Genomic DNA, 25030 nt, shown 5'->3' with positions numbered 1-25030 from the left:
AGACTGCGGTGGGTGGACACGCTGCTGTCCTGGCAATCTCACACCCAGAATCATTTTTTACACCCAGAATCGAGATTTTTACAGGTTTTGTATGATAGAGGACTTTCAATCACGAGCACAGCAGGTGGAAAAACCAACTATATATGCCACTCTTTTGGAAAAAAGAAAATGATGATAGTTGCTGTATGCTTAGTGGTCTGTGTACAGGACCCTGCAGAAAAGAGATGGGGGTCCCTGACAATGTTTTATGCATTTGATATTCCCCTTTAACATTGTTTTGTTCTAAGCATGCTAGCAGCAGGTATTCTAGTTTGTAACCTTGTGCAATGTATACACAGTCAGATTCTGTACACACAAAAGAGTTGTCAAACGAACATGAAAATCAAGCCAGGGAAAGGAAGTTAGAGACTGAAATTATGGTCGAGCACACAATACAATGCAGCTTTAACAAAGCAGAAAAAACTCAGTCCTTAGGCATGCTGAAAAACAATGGAATCACCAAGGAATACAGTTTGGCAATGGGTAGAAATGTTTGCTGCCAGAATTACCCTTTCAGAGCCTTCAGAATTGGAAATGAACAGTTTTGAGCAAGACAGAAATGTTCCTGATTGCAAGATTGTAAATAATCTCCTGAAGTCCTTTGCAGAAAATTTCACTTGGTTTTGTGAAAGAGTGGATTCAGTACTGCTGTCCAAAGCTATAGCAATTGTCATCCAGAAATAACTGATTACCTAGAGCAGTAAGGTAAGGACCCCAATCTAATCAAAATCCTTCAGGTTTTGAAAGCTTGAAGTAAAGAAAGTATTTCCCCTAAATCTGAGATTTCCTGTGGCAAACAAATGTTGCAGTGGGATTGATAAGATTGGCTGAGTTGCTGGAAATACTAAATCACTGTGATTGTGAAGTAATGGGAATTATTTCTTTTAAGAATTTTTAGCTGTTTCAAATTAAAATGGTTTAACATCAATTTAGATTCCATACATGGATTAGTGTAGTTTTAGAATGTCTACAATCTCTATAACTTAATCCCCCTTTGTACAGCAGTTGTCTTGTATTGAGCCTGAACTCTGGTAAGGGGTTGAATAGGGAAGGAGTGAATTTGCAGGGCGGATGTGTCGAGCGGGCTGGGAATATTTGAGTAGACACTGGACCAAAGTAAGATTTTAATGTTTGTTTTAAAAGCAAACAAATATATAGAGATTTTGCTTTAACATCAATCCTATTTTATGTCATAATGTATCAAAAGCAAAGAATTGTTTTTTGCAAACTTAGAAGTGTTCAGTTATGTGTAATGGATGATTTCTGAGTTAAAGTAATATAGAAATGAACCTGGGAGTATATCATGTTTTGTATCTACAATTTATTGATACAGCATTTGGTTGTTGAAGACTTGCAGTGTTCTGTGAATTTACTGTTAGAAAACTACATTCTCTTTTGTAGTGTTTCATTGTGTAGTTAGCAGCAGTTACCCAGCAACTTTCAAACATTACTGTTTCAAGCTCCTAAATGGCTCCTTGCACTACTGAAGCCTTAAAACAGCTTTCTCTTTGAGGTCTGACCAGTGTCTTGATCCTGTGCTGTTGATCTTATTTCTGTGTAACTCACACTGAATTTAAAGTCTGCAAAAGGGTACTTAAAAGTAGAACTATGTAGGAAGCTAAATGAGCATAACAATATTTGCGTAGTTATGCCAGTAAAACTCCCCATCAGGACATTCTTATCTCAGAGTAGGAATATGCTTCCTTGATCGTGCTTACAGCATATTGCAAATGGTATTAGCTAAAACACAAAAAAACTCACAAACCACTCTTCTCCTGGCATAGGAAAGTCTAGACTTAGCACTCTCATTTGGAATAAAAGGTCCACATGAGGATTTTAAATAGCATAATCAGTCCAGCAACTTTTCTCACATAGCTCCTACACCCAAGATCAAATTCTAATAAACTTGCAGTGACATAAATAAGTATTAAATAGGACTGCTAATATAATAATAGGATCTAACCAGTAGTGACCAAAGAAATGGTTATCTGCTTGGATCCCATGCATTTTATACTTCAGCCTAGACAATGCACTAGAGACACATAATCTGAACATAAACATTCCAGTTGTACTTATGAGAACTKACAAGCAGATACTGGGAGTATGTTGTAAACTGGAAGAATGTTTAATTGCCTTTGGTCTTGTAATGCCTTGTTTTTGTTTAATTGTATTCTTCTGTACTTCATTTTAAGAGCAGTCATTCCTGTTACTATTTTGTAATTGTTTATGACTCTTAAAAATTCTTCATAGCTTTTAAAATATTTGTTACTATTCTTGTTACAGATACACTGTGCAGATCACCTATGCAAATGTTTAATTGCTTTTTGCTGGATAGGATATARAGACAGGTTTTTAGTAGGACAGCAAACATTATTATTAGAACGAGGGCTAAAAGCTGATTGGGTTCACTAAGTATGTTAGGAAACAAGAAGCATATCAGCTTCTGTCCCCTCCCATTGATTATTATGATGAATCATAATTTTTTCAGATATGTCCAGCTTTAATTGTCTGGGAGGCAGACCTCCAGTCCTCTGAGTATGGAAGGGATCTGTAAATGTAATCAGGGAACGCGTGGTCTTATAATGGGAAGTGATTTGTATGTGATAGAGTAGAAATAATAATAATTTTCTGTACTATTCTTTCAGATAACAAAGATCACACCTGGTGGAAAATGCGCTTTATTTTAGGTATGTAAAAAATGTCTCAAAGAAAGTGGATCTGTCTTCAGACTCTCTTGCTTCTTCTGACAAGTGTTGCTCCACCAACAGTCAAACGCTGTAGATGACAAATATGCATAACTTGTTTTTCACTTAGGCTTTAGGAAATCTATTTGTAGCTAAGAAACTAGATGTGTCTGTAATTCATTTAAAAATCCATCTTACTCCACAAGAAAATACAATTGTAGTACTTGCCTACAAATATGTCTGTAACATTCATACTGAGGAAATGGTCTTTTACAAAACCAGTTCTGAAGAGTAAGAATCTAGATACTAAAATGCTGTCATCAACTGCATTTTATCACTCTGTATTAAGGAGTATTTTGAGTCATAGGCACTACAAGAAAGATATGTCCCAAACAGTAATGGGTTCTTTTGTGTGGTGTTTTGCCTACTTGATGTTAGAAAAGTAGTTTGAGATACTCAAAATGATCTCAAGAAGTTGTCCAAGATACATAACTTCAGTATAGTTAGCTGTGCTTCTTATAGTACTTTTTACCCAAGTGGACACTTTTTAGGAGTTTAATGCGGTTAACTCCCTAGAGAAAAGCTCTTTGTCAGTAAGGAACAATTTAAAACTAACTTCCCTCAGCATTTTCCTTAATGCACCACTGTTTTCCAAACACTTACCTCCACCATTTCGTTTCCTTTAACTTCTTGCTCGTGAGAGAAGCTTTCTGATTTGCACACAAGCTTTCCATTTACCATGTTCACAGTACACTGTTGAAGCAGATTAAAAATATATATATAWAAAATGGAGATTTTGAAAATCAGTTAAAATAAGTAGGTGACTACATAGTCAAATGTACAATAAATGCAGGTAATATGGAAACTTCATAATCACACCTGCTAACTTAAACTGAAGACCACAGCATTTTCATAAGAGTTTTAGCAAAACATTTCTGTCAGCTGAAATGATACAAATGCATGTGTACATACTATTTTTTGCTAATGGAAACAGTACAACAAATTTCACTCTTGCACTAAAACTAAAATATAAGGATGACTAGAAATGCACCTATTCCTGAAATATTTTACCTTTAGCTTTTTGCCATCCATAGTAGTAATGTCAGCCTCTTTTCCAAGTGTAAATGAGTTTGTTACAGATTGCTTGGGTGTTTTTGATGTCACAACAAAGTCATCTCCTTTTTGTTGTATTTCAATAGTAGGCTTAATATCTTTAGCGACTTTGATGAGGTCAGCTGGCAATGCTGTAAAAAGAGCAAAAAAGAACTTTTCTGTTATGAAGTAGTTTATTGATATGAAATACCAAATATTCTTCTCTGGTGAAGGTGCAAGAGCGATACAAACCAATACTAGAAAATAATGTCTGAGTTAAAAGACAAATTCTTCTTGGATTCCTCACTTCTCTACGGATGTACTGTTCCATTCCAACTCATCTATATAGATTTTTATACTATATTCATTATTCTTGTGTCAGAATATTTATTGTTTCTTTCAGTAATGTCTTACTCTATGTGGACATTTACAACTAATATCGTGTCTGTGCCACTCTGTGTCTCTTACCTCTTCCCAGGCAGATAGAAGATGGGGGTTATCTGTGTAGTCAAAGCTGCAACAGTGCAAGTGACCTCAAGCTACCTTATCAGTGTGTCTCTAGTGTGGTCTGAAAGGATCATCATTAGCAGTAAAGGTATCGGTTCAGACATTTTTATTAATGTAGACACCTGCTAAGTCATAACCACCAAGTTAATTTCTTAGAGATTACTAAACAGTTATCACATATATTTAATCACTAATGCTATAGAAAGTGCCTGCATTGCTTATAGAACATTGGGAAGTTTTACATGTCATTCACAACTTGCTTCTAGTTAAAAGTACTTAGAAAATTAGAGGTTAACCAAAACAGGTCAACTTCTGATACATGTCTTCTTTTATGAGGGAGTCAATCTTATGTTAAGACAGAGATCTTGGGTTTATCTGTAACCTTTCTACATTAATTTGTGCAATTTTCAGCTTATTTTCATTTCTGAAATAGACTTAACAGACTTACCTGATAGGGGGTAGTTTGTCACACAAACAAAAGAAAAAAACGTTGAAATGCTGTAATAAAAGATGTTGTTGTGCAAGGTGTAATGTTACCATACAAGCAAATTATTTCAAAAGGAACAAGGCACTTACCGATAGCTTTCAGAAACTCTTCGTAGTTCTCTTGAGCATAGACCTGCCAGGTTCCATTGAATGCCATTGTGGATGATATAATGCAGTGTGGGGATAGGGATGCTAGCAGGAAAGTGAGGGAGCTCCCTGCTCATTTAGATGCTATTTATGGTAAGGAAAAAGCCAGCCCAAATTGTGAGATGATCCACTAATTATTAACTGAAGTAACAATTATTAATCATCTATTTGTTCTTAATGATCATAACCTCTAGTTCATTCTGCTTTGTAGAAAGTGTTACCTTGGCCGAATGTTTTGGGATGTTCTGTTTATTGTGGGTCACTGGACTAGGGTTATGATTCATAATTGTAAAGTGTTGCATTGATTAATCTGTTTTCCTTTTGTTCACAACTCTTACATGTTCAATGTATTTTCTGTGCTTGGATAGAAATCTTCAGATAGAATGGTATAATTTACAGTAGATGCAAGTTAAGTACTAGGATAGGAGCTTCCTGATTATTACAGTGTTCTATACTGTGGGCACTTGGAACTTCAATGATGGGAATAAAATCCACAACTTTTTCTTCCAAAATTGAGGGCCTCCTATCACTTGAGGACAGGGAAAATCATATCCTAGTGGGACAGTCAGATATGACTTCATCCAGTAGATGTAAGTAGTGTGCATCTAAATCTATGCTAGTTTCAGGGGGTTTTATTCAATAATCACTTCATACACAGACAATTAAAGGTAAAATAAAAAACGGAACATTGCTTGGAGACTGAAATTAAAGAAATAAGCAGGATGCATTATTTTTGTTCTCACAGATTGCATGAAGAATTCCTCGCTCGTAATAACTAGTGAATATATTCCTTGCTGTCTGTGCAAGAATGACTGTTGACTTTGGAAGTCATTCATTAGATTATGTGTGCCTTGCAATGATATTGCTAAATTCAAATAAAGCCTGTATCCCTGGGGTAGCTGACCTTTATAAGTTAACTTTTATTTTCCATACTGGTCAGTAATTCTTCTATTTGAGTAGAACAATGCTGAACTTTTACTTACAAATTCACAACTATTTTTTAGTATGTAATTTCAAAGAAAATTCACACACAAAGAGCCAAATATTCCAAAGTGGAGGGAATGTTTAGGTCCAGATCTATCTCAGTTTTAGTTTTAATTAGCAGACAGGGACAAGACTCAGAGTTTAGAAAACTTGTGGTCTAATTCTGATTAATCAACCTCATCTTCGTTCCAAGAACACATTTCTCTTAAACATGCTATCATCTGTTTTGTTCTCTCAAAATCATATCAGAGAACCAGTTTATGACCAAATAATAATATTTCTTTATTAACAGAGACATAAATAAGTCTATCAGCCTCCTCCCGGCAACAGTCAGTCCTAGATAATTAACAGGAATGGGGTTGGAGGGTCAGTAAATAGCTTGCTTCTTGCTAACCCTGTACAATTGCTCATGAGTTTGGAAAATTCATGATTCTTGCAGGCTATCCATGTGTTAGCAAGCATAACTTTAATTTTCTCCAAAGTCTGGTCATGCACACATTCTAGTTTATGACTTTAAAAAAGTTTATTATTCCTATCAAAAAAAATTCACTAATTCAAAGATTTACTTAAAGATCTTCTAGTGATCTAGTGTCTTCTAAAGACCACTATTGCGGGTAGCTAAACATTACGCTAAAAGGCACACAAGAAGAAGTGCCTCTTGTCCACATATTCTTAAGACAGTATTCACAGAGTAGACAGTATTACAGAGTAGCTTTGGAGCTACTCTGTAATAGCAGTCTCACTGCTATCCCTGCCGCAGTCTGGAACAGAGATTACTTTTTCTTTATTAATGAAGGTTTTTGCTCCAGTTATCTTTCTCATTTTTTAAAAAGCAAAATGCCCAATTCTGTAATCTCGTTTACACAGAATAATACCTTGCTGCCTGAATAGCGGAGGTAAGGTTCTGATCATGAATAAGGCCGTATTTATGTGTGGGCTGCAACTCACATGACTCTCAAATGTAATGTTTACATTGCAGTTATTCCTAGGGCATGACTCATCTGTCTCAGTTTATACCATAGAATAATGTTAATGATGCCATCAGAAGGACCTGTTTTTCTTCGTTCACTATAAAATGAAACTAGAAAATTAGCTAAGGTCTCATTTTTTAATTGTAATGTTATTAAACTTAATAATATAAATTATATAAATATAGTTTAAGTAGTGTCTGAAATGCAATTACATTTGGTTAGATGATTGGCAGTCTTGTCCAGGTATGCTGTACTTATGTATGTAGACATTGGAACAGCGGAGTGTCCCAAATAACCAGGAAAAATGTAGTTGTTGTTAGGACAGTTTATTCTAGCTTGTAAAGCGAGATAAGATGTTGTTTTGCTGCATAAATGCAGTTAGCTGTATGGCTCTATAAAATCCCTTTTTTTACTTCTCACTGACATGGTTTTACTGACGGAAGCTGAGAGTGTAGTCGTGGCTTCAGAGCAGATGACAGGGCAAATTTTTTTCTACATGCAGGGTAGTTTAACATAACTAATAAATCTACAGATCTTTTTGCTTTTAAAGATAATAGGAGTCCAATGAATGGAAGGACCTAGCTCCATCTTTGTGGACTTTCACTCAATCCTCTTGTGTAAATGCATTACCGTGTATCAGTATATATAGAAGCTGAATGTGCTCCTCTCTAAAGAAAACCAAGACTTGAAAATGTTGCCACTTTGTTTTCCTCCCATAGCTATATGGGAGGAAAACATGGCCCTGATTCACTGTGATCCTTAGGAACATTCCTAACTTTCCACACATTGACAGGCCAACTGATTTCAAGATAGATATATACTTGACTACTGTGCTTTAGTGGTACCCAGGGTGTGAGTTTAATAATATGCACACAAGCATTTGTCAGCTACAAGATAATCATTAACACATGGGGTTTTAATACAAAAAAAATCCACAAAAAGCATGTTTCTTGTATACGTGAATCCTCTGGTATTTCCCATGCAGTACTATCGACTAGGAAATAGTTATTCTATAAGGTGAATACAGATACATATGCGCACACGTGCGCACACGCACACATACACACAAACTACATATATATAAATAAGAATCTAGGGTATGAAAGTAGGATTCTTTTGTTAGGGTTTTGGAGGTTTTCCACAGATTTGTTTACAGATGTTTTGATGAGGATGCAGCGATTTTTTTTAAATCTTATTTAAGTTTGGCATGTTTTCCAGTGAAAGACATTGAGAATTATTTTGTACATATGAAATAAAAAGAGAGACATGAGCCTGATTTATAGGGCTGAGACATTCAAAGGAATCCAAAAGTGTTAAATTCCTTTTAAATTCAATTAGCTGTAGATGCCTAATTCATTTAGGCTGTTTTGGTATACTCCCACATGGGATTTACTCTGCTTCCACCCCTATTGGTATCTCTCCGTGCTTATAAACACTGATAGTAACCTGCCCTGTTTCAGAACCATATTTGTTCTTGACATAGATGCTGTATTTTCCTGTGTCTTCATTGCAGACTTTCTCAATRGTAATTGTGACGACTGGCCCCTTCACATCCATTTTATAACGATCTTTAAAGACAATAACCTTCTCATTTTTGAACCATGTGATTTCTGGGTAAGGATCTCCAGATATGCAGCAAGTTAAACACAGGGTCTGTTGTAAAACAGATAGTAGAGATAGATTATGAAGACATAAATGAGCAAAGAAATTCTGTCGATGTGAAATGAAGAAAAAGAAAAAACAGTATCAGTAAAAATCCATAAGGGTTGCTTATCYGTAACCTCTTTTGTTCTGATCAGACTTAGAACTGATTCACTGTGTAGTATTCATCAAGTAGCGTACATACTTTTTTCTCAGGTCTTTGTTTTATAAAATGAGTGATGATTCTTAAAAGGTAGCTACTATTTTAAAAGTTGGTACCTCACAACTAGATTGAATTTCATTGTCTAGTTTGTGGCTCCGAGCAAATAGTGGTCCTTGATTAAATTTAATTTCTCTCTTTTGCAGCTTCTGTGGGACTACAAAGCTCTTAGGTTAATGACTGTAGGTCACTTTCACAACCTGGGTAATAAAATGTCAGAACTGACAACAGGCACTTTAAACACTATGGAAATTCTTCTAGATTTTCAATTTCCAGAACTCTCCATCTCCTTCTCCTGATATACACCAGTGTCATCAGGATTAATGTGACTAAGTTCACTGGGCCTGACTCATATTTGTGCTACTGTCTTTTTACGTCTTTCTTACACTGTAAAGTGACACTAAAATAGGCATACAGTGAATTTGGAATTACTTTAGAGGCTTGTTATTCTACTGAGGACCAGTAAAGGTGATTTTGACTCAGAAGTGTAAGATGCAGGTTTATATGATAGGAAAATCAGGTCCGGTGCTTAAACTGCTTAGTCTAGTCTTGAAAATGAAATGGGAAGACAACAGAAAGGATCTGGCTGTGAAACAGACCTAGGAAACAGCAACACCTGCAACCTGTAAGAAAGAACTTTTGTGCCACAGAGAGCACATGTTTGTGCAGAAGCACATACGTGCTTGCAAGCACCATCAACAATGCTGGGGAGTGATACAAGCCCTGTGGAGATTATCACCTCTCGTCTTTGGCAGTTGCAGTAGCTCAGAAAGGCACAGCTGTGACCAAACTGCCTGGGAATGTACCGTAGGGGAAAAGAAGTAGTTCTCTCCCTGTCAGCCATTCTTCTGTGTCTGTGCCAAGGCCAATTGTATGAACAGTTACTCAATATTACCTTATCCTCCATGATGGTGGCAACATCTGGCAGACCTTGAACAACTCTGGCACGACCTGGGAATGAACAAACATGACCCCTTAATTGTACCTGTCAGTGTAACACTTGGCTTTGTTTTGCAGAAGAAAACATACAATACTAATTTACTTACACTTTTCTGCTATTGCTGCTTCTCTGAAAGTGAAGAAGAAATACAATTATCATGGTTTTACTTACTAGGTATGTATTCTCAGTGCTTTTGAAAGGAAGATTATTCTCTAACAGGTATAGATAACTGCACTTTTGAAGTTTAAAAAAAAAAGGATTCTTCATGCTTGAACTAGTTAATAGGGAAGGGTTTTCTTAGCCACTCTGTAGAACTAGAAGAAAATTTGTAGCGAAAAGTAATTTCTTAATCTCAGTAAATCTCACAGGAACAATGGAGATTCTCATATATCTGTTTAAAGCCTAATCTTCCAAATGATTCTGAGAGATGCTACTGATAGTTTGATCCTCTCAGAAAAGGGCTTGGGATGGCACTCCAACAATCGTATCAGAAGGACAGTCCTGAAAGCTGAAGTGCTCTGAACCAGCAGAAAAGGTAGAACCCAGAGAGAAGCGTTGGAGGCTTCCTCTCCGGCCCCCCAGGGTGTCTTGGGTCTGAAGGGGGGTGGCCACTGCGGCCAGTGAGACAGGGATTCCATTTCGTTCAGACAGACACGTAGCCTGACAGTTTGGTGCCTGAGCATTCACAGTTAGTAAGCATGGAGGTTATTCTGGAATAAAGATATATTTGTTAACGATCCTCTCCGACCTTCTCTCTCCCCTGCCCGCCAGTCCATACTACTAAATGGCCACCAAAGAATATGACACCCAAAATGGATTAGCTTAGCCGTGAAAATATTTGGGCAGAAACTCACTTTAGCCTTCTGTGCTCTGCCATGGCATCTTCAAAGGCTGCAAGAACAAAAGGGTTTTTTAGAGAAAGGTGTTGTCTATTTCATTTGACTTGATAGATTTAATGTAATGCATTATTGTTGGAATTACAGATGTTTGTGCACATAACTACATATAATTAGCTGCATCATCTTAACAGTTTATCTGCCTTAAGGAAATATGTATCTATTTACTGCTGAAATACATGGGGCCTGATGCTCCCTTTCCAAAGGGAAGTCCTGAGGAGGAAAAAAGCCTTCTTTGAGCAGTCTGGAAAAGTTTTTGTGGACCTGAAGCCACATTCTCCTTTCCGAGATGCCACCTGCAAGCTCCATTGACCTATGGAGGAATCAGGACACATCCCAGGAGCAGCAGCCTTCCACTCATGCTTCCCTCAGGAGTGCCTTATGCTAYGGCAGCAAGGCTCCCGAAAGGCTTCCATCCTTTCTGCTGCTCACTCCTCTCTTCCTCTCCCTACATTTCCTTTGACAATTCTCGGTGCACTTTGCTATCCTTCTTGCCYCTATTTCATGGTCTGCTATCAAAGAACTGCAGCTCCATCTCAAATAAGGGAGAGAGGAGTCACTGCCTATGGTTTGAAGGAATCTTGGAAAGAGCAGAGGTATATCTCCTTCCTGTAACAGTATTGTTTAACTCAGCTCACCTTGCCCAGACAAGTCAGTTGATAGTTTGTGAGAGTCTTTCCCATCAAATAACTCCAGGGTATATTTTCCTTTATCTGCCTCTGTTGGGTTCAATATGTGAAGCCAGATCTGATTCACTGTACTCCCAGTTTTCAATCTGTCACGACTTTCTAGTCGTTTCTCCCTAAGTAAACAAATTATATCATTTCAATAATATTTAAGCAGAACTGCATAAATTAGAACACTAACTTTTCCTTTAGATCTGCTGATTAGAACAAGAGAATTGGAGTCAGGACTTCACTGCTAATTTCACTGACAGTTATATGCTCAGTCACTTTTGAAAATCTCACTAGGCACCTCTGTTCTTTTAGGCAGTTTGTCAAAGCTCTACAAACTCTACAAAAGAGCTCCTTGTTCTTATTTAGGAGAGTAGACAGAATTTAGACATTAAATATTTGTAAGGGTTTAGCTCTCAAGCATCATTAAAATTGGCMTCCTTGTATACGTCTTTAGGAAGTGTCTAATAAAATGGTGTTTCTGTATTTTACCAGGATGCTATGAAACTAAATTACCAGCGTTTGGAAAGAATTTTGTCATATTTGGGAATATTTGTTACTCAAAGTGGGGTAAAGCAATCAGAAGTGTAAAGTAATAGAATCAAAGAACTTAGAAACCAGCAGCTTCTTCTCCTGTCTGTAACCGAGGTGGTTGTAACTGAGCAGTCCCTCAAATGCATCATTATTATTCTAGTAAAGGTGACCACTTATAAATATTTGTGCAGTGCTAAGATAAAAATAACATAACTGCTTATTTTAGAAGCCCACACATGTTTCAGGATACGGAGAGAATTTTCAGCCCTTTCAGTTTTCAGCCCTTACTCAGCAAATCTCCCATTGCCTTTAAAAGCTTCAGGCTTAGGCCCAACGTGCTTAATCTCAGTGATAAACCATTACAAGCAGCAGCACACCAGTAGCCTTGCAAGTATCTTTTGGGACTTACTGGTGATACCAGGTTGTTTTCAGGTAGTCTGTGTAGTACTTCAYGTCAGTGTAGATTTTGATGCCTTCTTCAGTAGGTTGAATTTTCAGAGGTGTAGCAGAAAGAGCTAATAGTATAATTAAAAGATTGGAATTGAGGAGGACAGCCAAGGAAGACTGTGTAATTTTACATATTATGCAAACAAAATCCCAAGCAACCTATTAACATTTCTGCCTGGAGAATGTGGCCAGCCGAAAGCTAGAGGGTATTCTACCTCTTGAAGGCCATAGATCTTTTACCCAGCAGCCTGTAAAGAAATGTCAGCGTCTCTTCTAGAGAGTGTTCAACACTAGCTCAGACGTTCCTGTTCCTAGCAATCTCCTCTAGACCATAGAAACTTGGATCTCTCTTTGCTTTGATGCTGGAATATGAAACTACACCTGTGCCTGAGCAGAAATAACAGTGCAAAACAAGAATTAAACTAACGTTTCCTTTCTCTTTTGAGGTGAAAGTAATCTCTCTTTCACAACCTCATGTAATGCTTTACTAATGCTTCTTTCTGTGCATACCCAGCTGTTTATTGACCACTCCCCTTGTCAGTTTGAGGGTGCTTCTAATTGCCAAAGGAATATTTAATCAGTACTATTGTGCTTGAGAGATTAAGGATTAACCTCTTGATCCAAACCCAGGGTCACTTCCAGAGCTGTTGCCCTGATCATGACACCTCATCTTCCTCCCCTTCTATTACTACTGTATCAGCTGATGARAAAAAGACATACCACTGATCCGACACAGCTCCTTGAGAAGGTCTTCRAAAGCTGCAAAGACATAAAGATGGTTAAGTATCTATAATTACAGTATTTAGCAAATCACGTTTCAACTACCAACTTAATTTCATTATGTTTAGAATATATTATATATAGTAGTTATTCATTGTCTTCCTGTTGGGAAGCTTACAGGGTATGAAGTTCTTGCCAGTGACTGATTTATTTTTAGATGCTGGGCATTTCTTGTTATATTTAGATGCGCCTATCTTCCTTAACACTCAGTGTGTCCAACAGAGTGTGATAGAAAACAAATTTATGTACCAGGTTTAAATGATAGATTCCAGATGTCAGGGTAGTATTTAGTCTTGGAAAGCAGAATCTTTTGATTGCTGCTGAGTTKAAGTGACTGAAACATTACTGAACTTTTAACTCCAGTGCTTGACAGAATTTATATTGYGGTCATAACTGATCTAGTATATATATGCTATAGTAGATCAGGAAACTCTTTAAATCTGACCAGTGATTTTTTTATGCAGATTTTAATTCCTATGGATGCATGTAGATACTATGGTAATTAACAGTGTGGTAGAAAGTTAGCAAATTTGTTTCTAAATCCAAATTGAATCCCAGGCAGGGGTGGGAATGTGTAATATTGCCTGATACAAGATTCTCTTACCTCCTTTTGTGAGATCAAGTTGGGTGTAGTCCTCTCCTCGGCTGTCTGAAACAAGTGCTTTGTATTGGCCCTCATCTGCTTTGGTTATCTGGCAAAAATATACGTACATATAAAATACTAAAAAAACCCAAACAAACAGAAATTTCACATATCATTAAAATAGGGCAGGATTTGGAGAAGGGGGAGAGCTGAGATTTTCTTTTCCCTCCCATGAATTTGGCTGGAGYGATCAGAAAGGAGGGCAAAAAAAGGCAATTTGCCCAAGAACCTTCCTTGAAAGGTTAGAGAGGGCCCTGATTCATTACAAGATGATGCGTTGTCATTTAGGGGGGTCACTATCTCAACTTTTGCCCTCTGTCGTCTTGTAGCACTGGGCGCTCTTACTGGTGTGAGGTACTGATACTGCTGGAACTCAGTAATGACGAATCCCACTGCTGTGTAAATTTTCCTCCTGTTGCTTTGCCAATGTGCTTGACTTCCAGCCAGCAGTGTCCCTGCTGTTCCTCAGACTTGTGTCCGCGGAGACACACACCACATGTTTTTCTATTCATTTTTTAGAGGTGATCTGTCTATTTGAAATTAAGATGAAAAATCAAAACCAAACAAGATTTAAATTASCCTTGCAGAGATGGCAATAAAGTTCTAACTGCACCATCAAGCTTCCTTATTTCACCTCTGTGCTCTCAGAGGAAAAGAGTTGCAGGTTTCTAAGACTACAAGGGACAKTATATCAGCTTGTCTGGCCTTCTCTATGGGGCAGGACATACAGTTTCATTCAGTTACTTCTGTAGTGAGTTCAGTAGCTAACTTTTTTTTTTTTTTCGACTAAAGCTCCAGAATAGACAATCAATTTAATCTGAAAACCTGAAGAACCCTCACTTTCCTTTTTAGCCACTCTCAGAATATGTTAAAATGTTAATAGCCACTCACTGTTAAAAATTWTCTCATTTCTAATTCAGATCTATCTGGCTATAACTTCAGTTGGTTCTTGTTTTATGCTTTCTCTTGTGTTTGCYCAGTTTCTTTCATTTAGTGGGCACTACCCGAAACATACTTTGAATGTTAATAATAAGATCAACCCATATTTTTTGCATGTTTAAGYTTTCACCTTTTTAATCCGAAGAGTTCCTATCCCAGTTTGTTGATCAAACGCACCRCCTGCTCGTGCTTTGTTATTGAAGAACCATTGAAAGCTGGTGTCCTTTTTCAGGTTCGTTGCCTGTTTGAAGTGAAGGTTTAGAAGTCAGGATCCCAAACACATTTTATTTCTGAATGCCTACATGTCCTTCTAATAAGGAACTTCACTTGCRTTGGAGGATTGCCACAGAGTCTGGGAAATTTTCTTCTCTATTAAAATTTCTGTCCAAGATATTTTACCTCTTACCTTTCACTGGTTTGCAAATAACCACTTGAATGAGCATTGTTCACGCCATCCCTTAAAATTCACATCTAAAATACRATGATAAAGGGATGCAACTGTGCACAGTATGAATTGTATGGCTATAAGTACCTTGCAGGTAAGCAGTACTTCACAGTCCTCAGTAACCTTCCATTTCAAGTTTTCTATAAAATGTGGACCTATAAAAGAAAATAAATGTCTCTTGCTATATATTCCCAAAGGTCTTACAAGTATTATGTATTCAAATGCCACCATCTAGTGGTGAATCCCAACAATGACCCCTCCAATAACTGTTTCAATCTAACTGAGTTTTGCATACAATAGGCACCACAGTTTTTGTCATAGGATTTTTATTGTCATTGTAATTTCCTAAAGTAATAGATCTTAACATTTGTTGAGGGGTCTTATCTTAAAATGTTAGTAATGCTGCCTAAACGTCCTTTGTTCARTGAGTGTACTTTTTTATCCCTGTTAGAAGGTAAACTTGTCTTTCCAATTTTAATATTTTTCTTCTCTGAAAGGGCTGTTTAACAAACTTTCTTATTCATTACTGTGAGATGGGRGGGAAATGTAATGGTTCTTTTTAACATATTTGGAGAACCCTGTTTTCTACCAGGAAGGTGGGTGGATCTTAACTGCAGGGTATATTCAGGCTGGACAATTTTCAGAATTCAAGAACGTTCTTCATTACAGCACTGATTCAGAGGATACTTTGATTTGTAAGTCAGGAGAGCATCTTAAAATGAGAACTCTTATCCTAGTGCATTAATCAGTTTAAATAAGGCAGTTAAAAAAGGACAGTAAAGAAAACTGTTTAGAGCACTCAGTAAAATAGCTTTGCTCAGGTTTTGCCMTCCAATTAGCAATAGTTCTGGTAAGTCATTAACCTTCAGATTATCATACCTTGCTTTTTCTTCCATTCTTTCTGTTTTGCATTAGCCTCTTCTGCAACTTTATCAAAACCTGCAAGAACAGCAATGGTCAAAGTCAATAAAAATACACTATTTCTTAGCGTAACACAGTAGAGATTTCTGATCATGAAAGGTGTTATCATGAGAGCTGTGATATGTGTTTATAAGAAATCTCTGGTGCATCAGTTACCTCTGGTCCCTATTGAGAATCCTCGAACAGATTAGTACCCTCAATCTTTCATTGTACTGGTTGCTTATTTTCATGATGTAAAATACATAGAAAAGTCTTTGAAGACCTGAGCATTATGCATTTAGGACATGAAACAGGAGTTTTAACTGTATAAAAATGCAGACTAGAAACCCTAATTTTAAAWTGTTTCAAAGGTAAGAAACAGAGGAAGGCAAAGAGTGTAGAATTTACCTCACTTTTAGATAACTGTATGTAACTTCGGTTATCTCTATTTCCTTTATTGTCAGTGGAGAAAAATGGGCACTTTCAGAGCACAATTCATCTAACGTATTTTATACCCTGACCTTAGCATATGCTGAATCACTCTGTAAAGGTGCCTGTTTCTCTCCACTGACTGTAAAAAGAGGGAAGTAGCCATTGACATTTGGAYAGACACATTCCATTCAAAGATTTTGGAAGCTTCAGAAGGTCATTTGAAATCACCAAACTGTTCACAAGAACTAAAAATGGAGGTAGATACTGTTTGGGGAAGTATATGAATGAGGATCTTGTTACTTTTTATTTAATGAAAAAACTTCTCTGTACTAGCACATACAAACCCCCTGTATGTTCCATGTTCAGCTTTTCTTTGTTGCTTGGACTTCTCCATAAGTGCAACTGACTGATTTCTTTATTGCATTTTGTTTAGTGTGGTTAACCAGCTGTTAAATACACTGAATTTTCAACCTGATACTATTCTAAGATAATTGTGTAGTACATGTCATACAGTTTACTGCCAATACACAGAGTTTACCATGGAAGAATAATATCTAAAACATTTGGAAAAAAATATTGATCATTCCCAWGGCTGTTTTGCTCTAGCAGACCATGTTTATCATCAGGGACCTTATCTGTAAGACCAAAAGCCTTGATTTGTGTTAAAGAGAAATTCAGATAGTTTCTTACATGATTCCTGGACTTTAAATATATGTGCTAAAATAAAGATTTGATCTCCTCTCTCCTGATGTGCCACTATAACTGTGGGAAATACTTTGGGACCTTAAGTGCCTAGGAGACTTTCCACTGAGTGTGGCAGTCTTTATATTTGATCCTGAATTTCCACTTACGTTCATCCACAAGGTCTAGGGTGAATTGATTTTTAGCTTTTCCATCTTGCAGCTGGGCTGTGTACATCCCTTTATCATCATCACAGAAATTCTGGATTATAAGTTCTACCAGACCTTTTTCTCTGACAAAGTTTATTTTATGTGTCTGTGTAAAACAAAACAAATACGATAAATTGAATAGTTTTTTTCACAGAGGAACTATTCCAAGGCCAGATCCTGGCACAGCATCTTTTACAACACTCAGACTTCAAATGATCCTTTTATATGTGTATCCTTATATATTTCCCTCACCTTACAGGTGTAGTGAAGCCAATGCGCTCTGATATAATCAGTGCTCCAGGAGTTGCCTCCAAGTCAATTTTGTTAAAGCGTATTTTTTCCAGTATAAATAAAAGTCTATTACATTTGTTTATGCACGTAAGTATAGTAGAATTGCTTAGAGCAGAACGCTTCTCTGGGAGAAAGTTTCAGTTAAAACCACATGATACAATAAATTCTTTCTTATTGTATGTTATAGATTTTTCAACCTACCAGAATCTGTATGAGTTTTAGTATAATGGACGTGTTGCACATAATTACTTATCTGTGGCACGTAATCACATATTTGGGCAATAACGAGTAATACTGCCATCCTTTGACATCATGCAAGCACTACTGAACCTTTTATACATACGCCCTGAAACCTGCCAACGCTTAAACATAAATACCATCATTATGCTTTACYGCCTTGTTTGCTCTAAGCAAATATTATCATTACAAAGAGCTTGAAAAATACTTTGTAATCATGCGTTACCGTGTCAGTCCTCCAGTGTAGAAAAGACAGTTCTTACAATAGGTAAAGCCTTCAATACATTTGCTACGCGTTGCTTAGACACCCCCCACCCCGAAGCATGGTAATAAAAGCTCTGAAATTCTTTGGATTAGTCCTATCCCTTCTATCTGTTCTCCTTGTTATCTTGGCTTTGCTATACTGCATTTAAATGACAGGTGAATGAATTAATTGCTSTTCGTTTCATTCTGAACTGTTCTCTACTCCAGTCCTATCATTCTAAATGCTTTGAAAATGATATAATATTAATTTGATGTGGGAAGACAAGGAAGAGGCTAGAAGATTTTTCTATACATATTAGAAGATAGGAGTACACTGTAACACTTGATGCAGTCTTATTTCCACTGACTCAAACTGAGAAATGAATCACTTTCATCTGCTCTTGGAAGTCATAAGATTTATCCATATTCAATTCAAAGAAATAGGGTGGAAACCTTGCAGCTTTGCTTGGTGTGCAGAAGAAAAATATTCTGTCTCATTGTTAGAGATGGTATTTCTTTAGCATCCACTTAAATGACACCAGTTTATTCACCCAGGACAAAACTCTTTGTCCTGCACAGATGCATTTGTAATATTGGGTGAATTACACATGGCTGAGCCTTGTTATTGCAAAGTCCTCCTACAAAAGGGGAGTCTCTGCTGGGGCAGGATTGCCAGAGGCAGCCTGTCAGTGCTAACAGGAAAGCAGGGTGAGGAGTGGGCTTTGTTTAAGTGTTACTGCTGAAGTTTCTGCCAGCCAGAACACTTACGGATATTATACTCTCTTTAACTAATAGCTTCTGTGCTGCAGCCGTACTAGGACTGGACAACTTGAGAATCAGACAGTTATGTYTGGCTTCCTGTTTATGCATAGTGGGAAATCAAGCCCTAGAGTCTTCCAAAAACAGTCATCAAAATGTCTGATGGGAATTTGGAACATGGGGGATGTACCTATTTGGTCTATATCCCTGTTAAGCAGGGGAAAAGTAAGTCACACAAATGCCAGTATTTAAAAAGTACATACTGGGGTACTTGTGAGCTCCTTCCCATTGAAGATCAAATGCAGCTCTGCCTTTGGTGACAGCTTTTCAACCTCTAGCCACAGCCGCACTTCTCCTTTCTCGAGAACATCAATGTTCCATCCAGATATTAGCTTGATCACTGGAAAACAAGGAGAAGGGGGGCCCCAGGGGAATTCATATGCAAATCACACAGCTGAAGTCAGCCAGGGTTATGCCACGGTTCCTCTTTCAGAGTGTATCACAAATGTAGTTGCTTTTTACTGTTCAACTTACATGGATTCCTGATTTCATGGCTACGTTTCAGTAACTTGTCCAGATCTGAAATGCAAAGAATAACAATTCATTTAGATTAGTGTAACTAGGCCAAAAGAAACTCATTGTATCAATATGATTTAATATGTCAATGGATCTTTATTTATGTCAAAAAGTTGATAATAAGTACAAAACATTCCATAGCAGGAGGGACTAGAAGAGGTCGTAAAGATAATTCTTCGTTATGTTTGAATAAAATGTTGGTAGTAACAAATCAAGAAACACATTAAGAAATTTTAAATCACTATGATATTGTATGTGTCTTAATTCTGAAATCTAAAGGAAAAATTACCTTTCAGGACCATGGAGTCTTTTCTGTAAAAGAAACTGCCCTTGGGCCTTCAAGGAATGGAAACATCTTTCTAAGGATACCACTGTCATGAAGTGATATCAGTCAYTTTCTATTCCTCTAGGAGGAGCTTTCCTTTAAACATTTAATATTATAAAATTATGGCACATCAAGGTTTTGTTCTTGTTAATTATTAATTTTTACCTTCTTGYGTTAATGTACAGCTGGCAGAGATATCATCATCTACATCCGTGACCTCCACTGAATATACACCCAGATCCTTTTCTGATGGGTCTTTCAGGATAAGCTTAGATCTTAGGAAGAAAATAAATCACATATAAGTGATGCTTTTTGTAAGAGAATACAATACACACTTGATACATTTGGAACATCAAATATAGCACTCATAGCCATTTATATGTGACACTGAGGAGCAGKGCCAAAACATTAGCCATATGATGGCTGAAGCTTCTCTTCTGTGACCAGAAGCCTGCACTGAATGCCCTGCTTCCTGGGCCCCAGAACTGAGAATCAGGGACAGAGAATTGTGAAACTTCCATAGTTTATTTGTATTTTAGCTGAATATTGAAAGGAGAGGAAAACATTTGGCTTGATGTTTTTCTTGGTGTTTCATGGGTTCTTTATTCCACAGTCCACAATAAATTTCTCAGTGTGCATTATCTACTCACTTATTGCCTTTCTCTTCAGTTCGAACTCTGTCAGAATCTGGTGGTCCTTCATAATCCTTTGACCAGATAAATTCAGAAGAATCATTCTTTTCAGGAGCTTCAAAAGCCATGTAAATGAAACCCTCCTCATCAACTCCAAGTTCGATTTCATTTGTACCTGTATGAGGGRAAAAAAAAGGCATTCCTTAATAAAACAGGGCAGTGCTTAGTTTCTGGATATCTGACTTAGCCTTTTACTTTGTATATGGAGAAACACAGTAATGATGAGTAAATGCAGATGCAGAGAAACAGATGTTTTAAGAAAAGCCAGAGAGTACAGTTAGAGTAAATTCATTTGGGCMGTTTGATTTGCTTATCTTTGCTTTGACTGAAGATTTTTCTTGCTATGAAACATGTAAGTAATATTTACTTAAAGCAGCTTTTTACTGGAAACATCGTAGTATTTACAGACTCCTCATGTCAGGATAGGTCTTAGACGCTCTCTTTTGTACCATTACTGTGGATATTATGATAAAGTATTCTTCTTCTAAAGCAAAGAGTCAAATTCACCCTTGGTGTAATTGCAGTGAAATCACCTCACATGAACTCATGACAAACCTAAATTMATCTCATTTCATCTTGCTAAGAAAGACTGAAAAATAATCATGTCTCATCTTCTGCTACAAATAGTACATATGTTCATATGCATCAGCTATAAGGCAACTTTTAAAATCTATTTCCCTCTCTTGTTTGTGCAGCTGCCATTCTGTTATACAAGCTTTTGTTGAAGCAAGAGGAGGAGGGTTAACTAATCAGTATGGAAGACAAATCAGCCAGAGGGTTGGACGCTTGCTAGAAAGGTAGGTTCTGTCTTCTGCTCCACAGAGATTTACTTACTAATGTTTTGCAGGTAGCATATATCCATTGTGTGTCTCAGGTTTCTGTCTGTAGTTTGGGAAAGTAGTACTGCCCTACCTAGCYAGGCTGTCGTGGGGATAAGTACTTTACAGATCATGTGGCATTTATGATAATGGAGATCAAAGAAGTACTTTGGACAGATTTTGGACAGACTCTTAATTCAAGCTAAAAGCTGTGCAACTGAATTGATATGAGTTGATATTTTTTGCTGGGAGATGTTCAGCACGGACAATCTCATCACTCTTGCTTTCATACCGGGTTTGGTTTTTACCACCACTGGATCTGAAGGGAGAGAGGGAGGACCAATTCCAGCYTTGTTCAGTGCTCTTACTCGGAAAATAAGTGATTTCCCTGTCTCCAGGTCTGAAACCTGCAGGAAACAATGACAGGAATTAACACAGGCTRAATGAGAAGCAACATTTGGATACCAGGTGCATATACGAACCTTCATATGGGTGCTGGCTATGGACTGCTTATTTATTTGTTTCCATTCCTCTGACCCTTCTTCACACATGTCTACATAATACCCTGTAACCGGACCCGCTCCTGTGTACAATGGTGCTTYCCAGTGTAGCATCAGGGATGTGTCTCTTACTTCAGTGACCTTCACATCGTAGGGAGGGCCTGTTCAGCAAAGGGTAGTCTGTCAAACATTAACGTAAAAAATGCGACTAGGTGCCCTCCATTTGAGTTTCAGATTAGACGGCTGAGAGTTTTATGATAACAACTTAATAGCAGGTCCATGGTAATCCTTTCTATGGTAATTAAACAGTAGATGGTCTAGACAAAAAGCATTCATCAAGTGGTTTAATGTTGTTTCCTTTAGTGTAATATACAAAGATACTGAGATATTAGATTCAGATTCTTCATTCTCTGGAAATAAGGATATTATTAAAAATACCTGGATGCTCTATCTGTGAAATGTAGAAATAATACATCTGAACTTCTCTGGAAGTGTTTATATGTGTTTGTATGCTTGGACCCACTGTAACACCATTAACTCTCTGTAGTTTTCAGAAGTCCCTTAGATTCACAGAAGAGTAAGGAGATTAACTAATATACCTGGCAATATTTTTTGGCTGTTGTTTTTAAATCACACATACCTGGTTCTGGCATTGTCCATTCCTCACATTTGAACAAGTCACTAGGTTCAGATACTTTCCCAACACCAGCCATATTCACTGCACGAGCCCGGAATTCATACAGATGTCCTTCCTCGAGGTTGCTCACCTTTGAGTTCAGAAGCGCAAACAGGTTATTAGTACAACCTTGCTTGATAGAACAGGTTTGCAATTGTAGTCATCAAGATATAGTCTTATGATGGTATGAAGAGMGTTCTAGAAGAGCTGAAAGGGGAAAAACAGCTCATCCCTTTTTATTGCTGATTCCCACTATGCCTAAAGAAGGATACTATTATATCTGAATTTAATACCTTGTAAACTCGTTGAGGAATTGGCTGAATATTGACTTCATGCCAGTCTAGTTCAGATGCATCATGCTGATCTAGGAAGTAACCCAGAATCTTTGTTCCTCCTTTGCGCTTTGGGGGTTTCCAGCAAATGGTCATGTCAGTCTTTCCGCAGTTTAGAAGAACAAACCCATGTGGTGCAGATGGACAAGCTGCACAGCAAAGTGAGAGAGAAAATAGGATATTGTTCAATACAGGTTTGAGATCTAGGGATCAGGAAAAGAGATGTAGGTACTGGATGAACTGAACTGAGAAAATCTCTGTGTTCATATCGGACATGATTCTATTTGTGTTAAGGCCCCTTAATACCGCTTTTGCAGTGTAGAAGTATTCTCAGCTGACCAGATTCTTATGCAGCTATCACAAGAAAAATCATGGACAGGTCTCAGGGCTTTTTTTGCATGTTGCTTTATGGTTTGTCTGGTAGAAGGAGTGAAAGCAGTGGGTTGATATAATGGAGAATATTGAAGGCTGGATATTGACTAATGTGGTTGGTAGTTTTTTCATAATTGTGTGTAATTGCTGATGGGGTTTGCACTGGAGAAAATCACAATGCTGATTTCAAGATACCAGGATAATACTGCACTTAAAATTGTCCCTTGTCCTAGTGCCAAATGAATACTGAAGATGTAACACACTGCTAATTCAAAATGCTAATTAACTATGTCCGCTGTTGACAAGTATAATTGATGACAGAAACTGCAGGGTACAAGAGAATCAGTTCCCCTTTGCACTGCTTAGCTGCTCAAAACTATTACCGCTGTGTCTAATAATAGCTATGCRTGATAGATACGTTTTTAAGGGATTTTTTTGTGTGTACATGTGAGCATGTGTTACTTACCAATAGCTGGCCTTACAACGATAGGATCTGTTTCTGGTGAGCTTTCGCTCAGTCCTGCCTCACCGACAGATTTCACGCAAAAGAYGTACTCTTTTCCAGGCTGCAGCCCAGGAACAGTAAATCTAGGAGAGAAAATTAGTATGTTTATATTTGACTGTTCAAAGTGCAGGCAAACAGTCTTTTGAACAGAGAGCATATAATTTTTAATAAGGTATTGCTATTTACATTATTTGCCATTACAGATTAAAGTGCATTGTATCACAGAAAATGGTCACTAGTAAATCAGTCAGGAAGTGTAAATCAGACACTGAGAGGTGTCACACTGCTGGCTGGCACTACCAGTAGAATAAATGGGAATTTTTAATGGACTTTTTCTAGTTGACGTTTAACCCTACAGCTAGAGAGGTTTTCTAAATCCTATTTGGGAGTGACACCAATTTACTCTACTGGAAAACAAGCAAAAAATTGGATGTGGTTCTACTAATGCCACAAGGCCTATCTACCTACTGCAGATTGACAGTATATGAAAATATACGCAGACTTTGCTATCAGTCTAGCTTTGGATATAAAAATGAGTCTGAGTATTTGAACCATATTTCATTCTAAAAGTAGGACATGGTGTTTGCATGTGTGCGTGCCTATGTGTGTGCAGAGAAGGAAGTTCTTCTTTTATCTGAAATATGACTCCAACCATTAGCAGAAGAATCCAAGTTGGCACCCTGTGTTCTGCCAATGGAGTATAATAGCTGAACTCACTTGTTACAAGTCACTGGCTTATTATTGACAGTTTGCCATTCTTCTGTCCCAGTCTCCCGACAATATATGTAATAGCCAAGAGGCTCCAGACCATCTTTTAACTTATCCCACTTCAAAACAACAGATGTCTTGGTGTCTCTGAAAGCTAAAACCTGAGATGGAGGTGGCAGAGTAGCTAAAAAAGAAAAAATACAGAGAAGATATGATATTTTCTATTTATAAATTCAAACTGTTTTTCATAATTGAGTTGAGTTGTTTGATTTATTCACCTTTTCCAGAGCATCACTTTCAAATTAGAGCAAAATGCCATGGACATTGTTCCAGTCTACAGCCTACGTGTATATGTGTTTGGGTTTGTCATACCTCATACACCTTTCCCATAGAAACCCATTGATTTCAGCAGAGTTACATCTGCTTATGCTTCTCTAAATCGGAGGAGAAAAGAACAGTTTGAATGAGCACTGGGGCAGCTGTAATGTGGGAAAATGTGAGAAAATATTTAAGGAACTAGTGCTCATCTCTCTGCATGCTGAAAACATGGGCATGAATCTTTCTTTGCATCTCTTACTCTAGTCAGCTTAGCCATGAGAAGAAAACAACAAACAACGAAGTCTGCTGTTTTGTCCAAAGCCCCAAGAAATGGGCCCCTTCTTGGCTGTATCATTCCTTCCAACGCTGGTCTATGTAACCTCTCTC

General features: G+C 37.5%; 2 protein-coding genes and 1 long non-coding RNA gene across 3 annotated transcripts in view; 1 reads left to right on the top strand and 2 right to left on the bottom strand.

Moving 5' to 3' along the window:
* Window positions 1-674: 674 nt before the first annotated feature.
* LOC112964430 lies at window positions 675-21175 on the top strand. Its single transcript, XR_003252969.1, has 3 exons — window positions 675-744; window positions 2685-2726; window positions 21110-21175. It is a non-coding gene; the product is annotated as an uncharacterized LOC112964430 (long non-coding RNA).
* Window positions 2704-5012, bottom strand: LOC112964429 (fatty acid-binding protein, liver). Its single transcript, XM_026062552.1, has 4 exons — window positions 4899-5012; window positions 3795-3967; window positions 3387-3476; window positions 2704-2814 (listed from the first exon to the last, which is right to left on the bottom strand). Exons 1-4 carry the CDS (start codon window positions 4963-4965, stop codon window positions 2764-2766), a joined length of 381 nt encoding a protein of 126 aa, XP_025918337.1. The 5' UTR covers window positions 4966-5012; the 3' UTR covers window positions 2704-2763.
* The window catches only part of MYOM3 (myomesin 3), a 28123-nt gene continuing 11392 nt past the window's right edge, over window positions 8300-25030 (bottom strand). The window contains exons 15-36 of the mRNA XM_026062551.1: window positions 24335-24509; window positions 23579-23700; window positions 22702-22889; window positions 22373-22499; window positions 21715-21893; window positions 21525-21639; window positions 20373-20529; window positions 19888-19997; window positions 19356-19400; window positions 19085-19221; window positions 17253-17397; window positions 15949-16008; window positions 15157-15224; window positions 14755-14865; window positions 13647-13734; window positions 12983-13021; window positions 12225-12330; window positions 11246-11409; window positions 10566-10602; window positions 9818-9840; window positions 9667-9722; window positions 8300-8563 (exon numbers count right to left, since the gene is read on the bottom strand). Of these exons, the coding sequence (XP_025918336.1) occupies window positions 8300-8563; window positions 9667-9722; window positions 9818-9840; window positions 10566-10602; window positions 11246-11409; window positions 12225-12330; window positions 12983-13021; window positions 13647-13734; window positions 14755-14865; window positions 15157-15224; window positions 15949-16008; window positions 17253-17397; window positions 19085-19221; window positions 19356-19400; window positions 19888-19997; window positions 20373-20529; window positions 21525-21639; window positions 21715-21893; window positions 22373-22499; window positions 22702-22889; window positions 23579-23700; window positions 24335-24509 (2516 nt within the window). The remainder of the gene's footprint in view (window positions 8564-9666; window positions 9723-9817; window positions 9841-10565; window positions 10603-11245; window positions 11410-12224; window positions 12331-12982; window positions 13022-13646; window positions 13735-14754; window positions 14866-15156; window positions 15225-15948; window positions 16009-17252; window positions 17398-19084; window positions 19222-19355; window positions 19401-19887; window positions 19998-20372; window positions 20530-21524; window positions 21640-21714; window positions 21894-22372; window positions 22500-22701; window positions 22890-23578; window positions 23701-24334; window positions 24510-25030) is intronic.

This window comes from Apteryx rowi, unplaced genomic scaffold, assembly GCF_003343035.1.
Source record: "Apteryx rowi isolate R43461 unplaced genomic scaffold, aptRow1 scaffold_190, whole genome shotgun sequence".
Classification (NCBI taxonomy): Eukaryota; Metazoa; Chordata; class Aves; order Apterygiformes; family Apterygidae; genus Apteryx; species Apteryx rowi.
The sequence above is the reverse complement of the archived record's forward strand: the minus strand, read 5'-3'. Positions and strand labels throughout refer to the sequence as shown.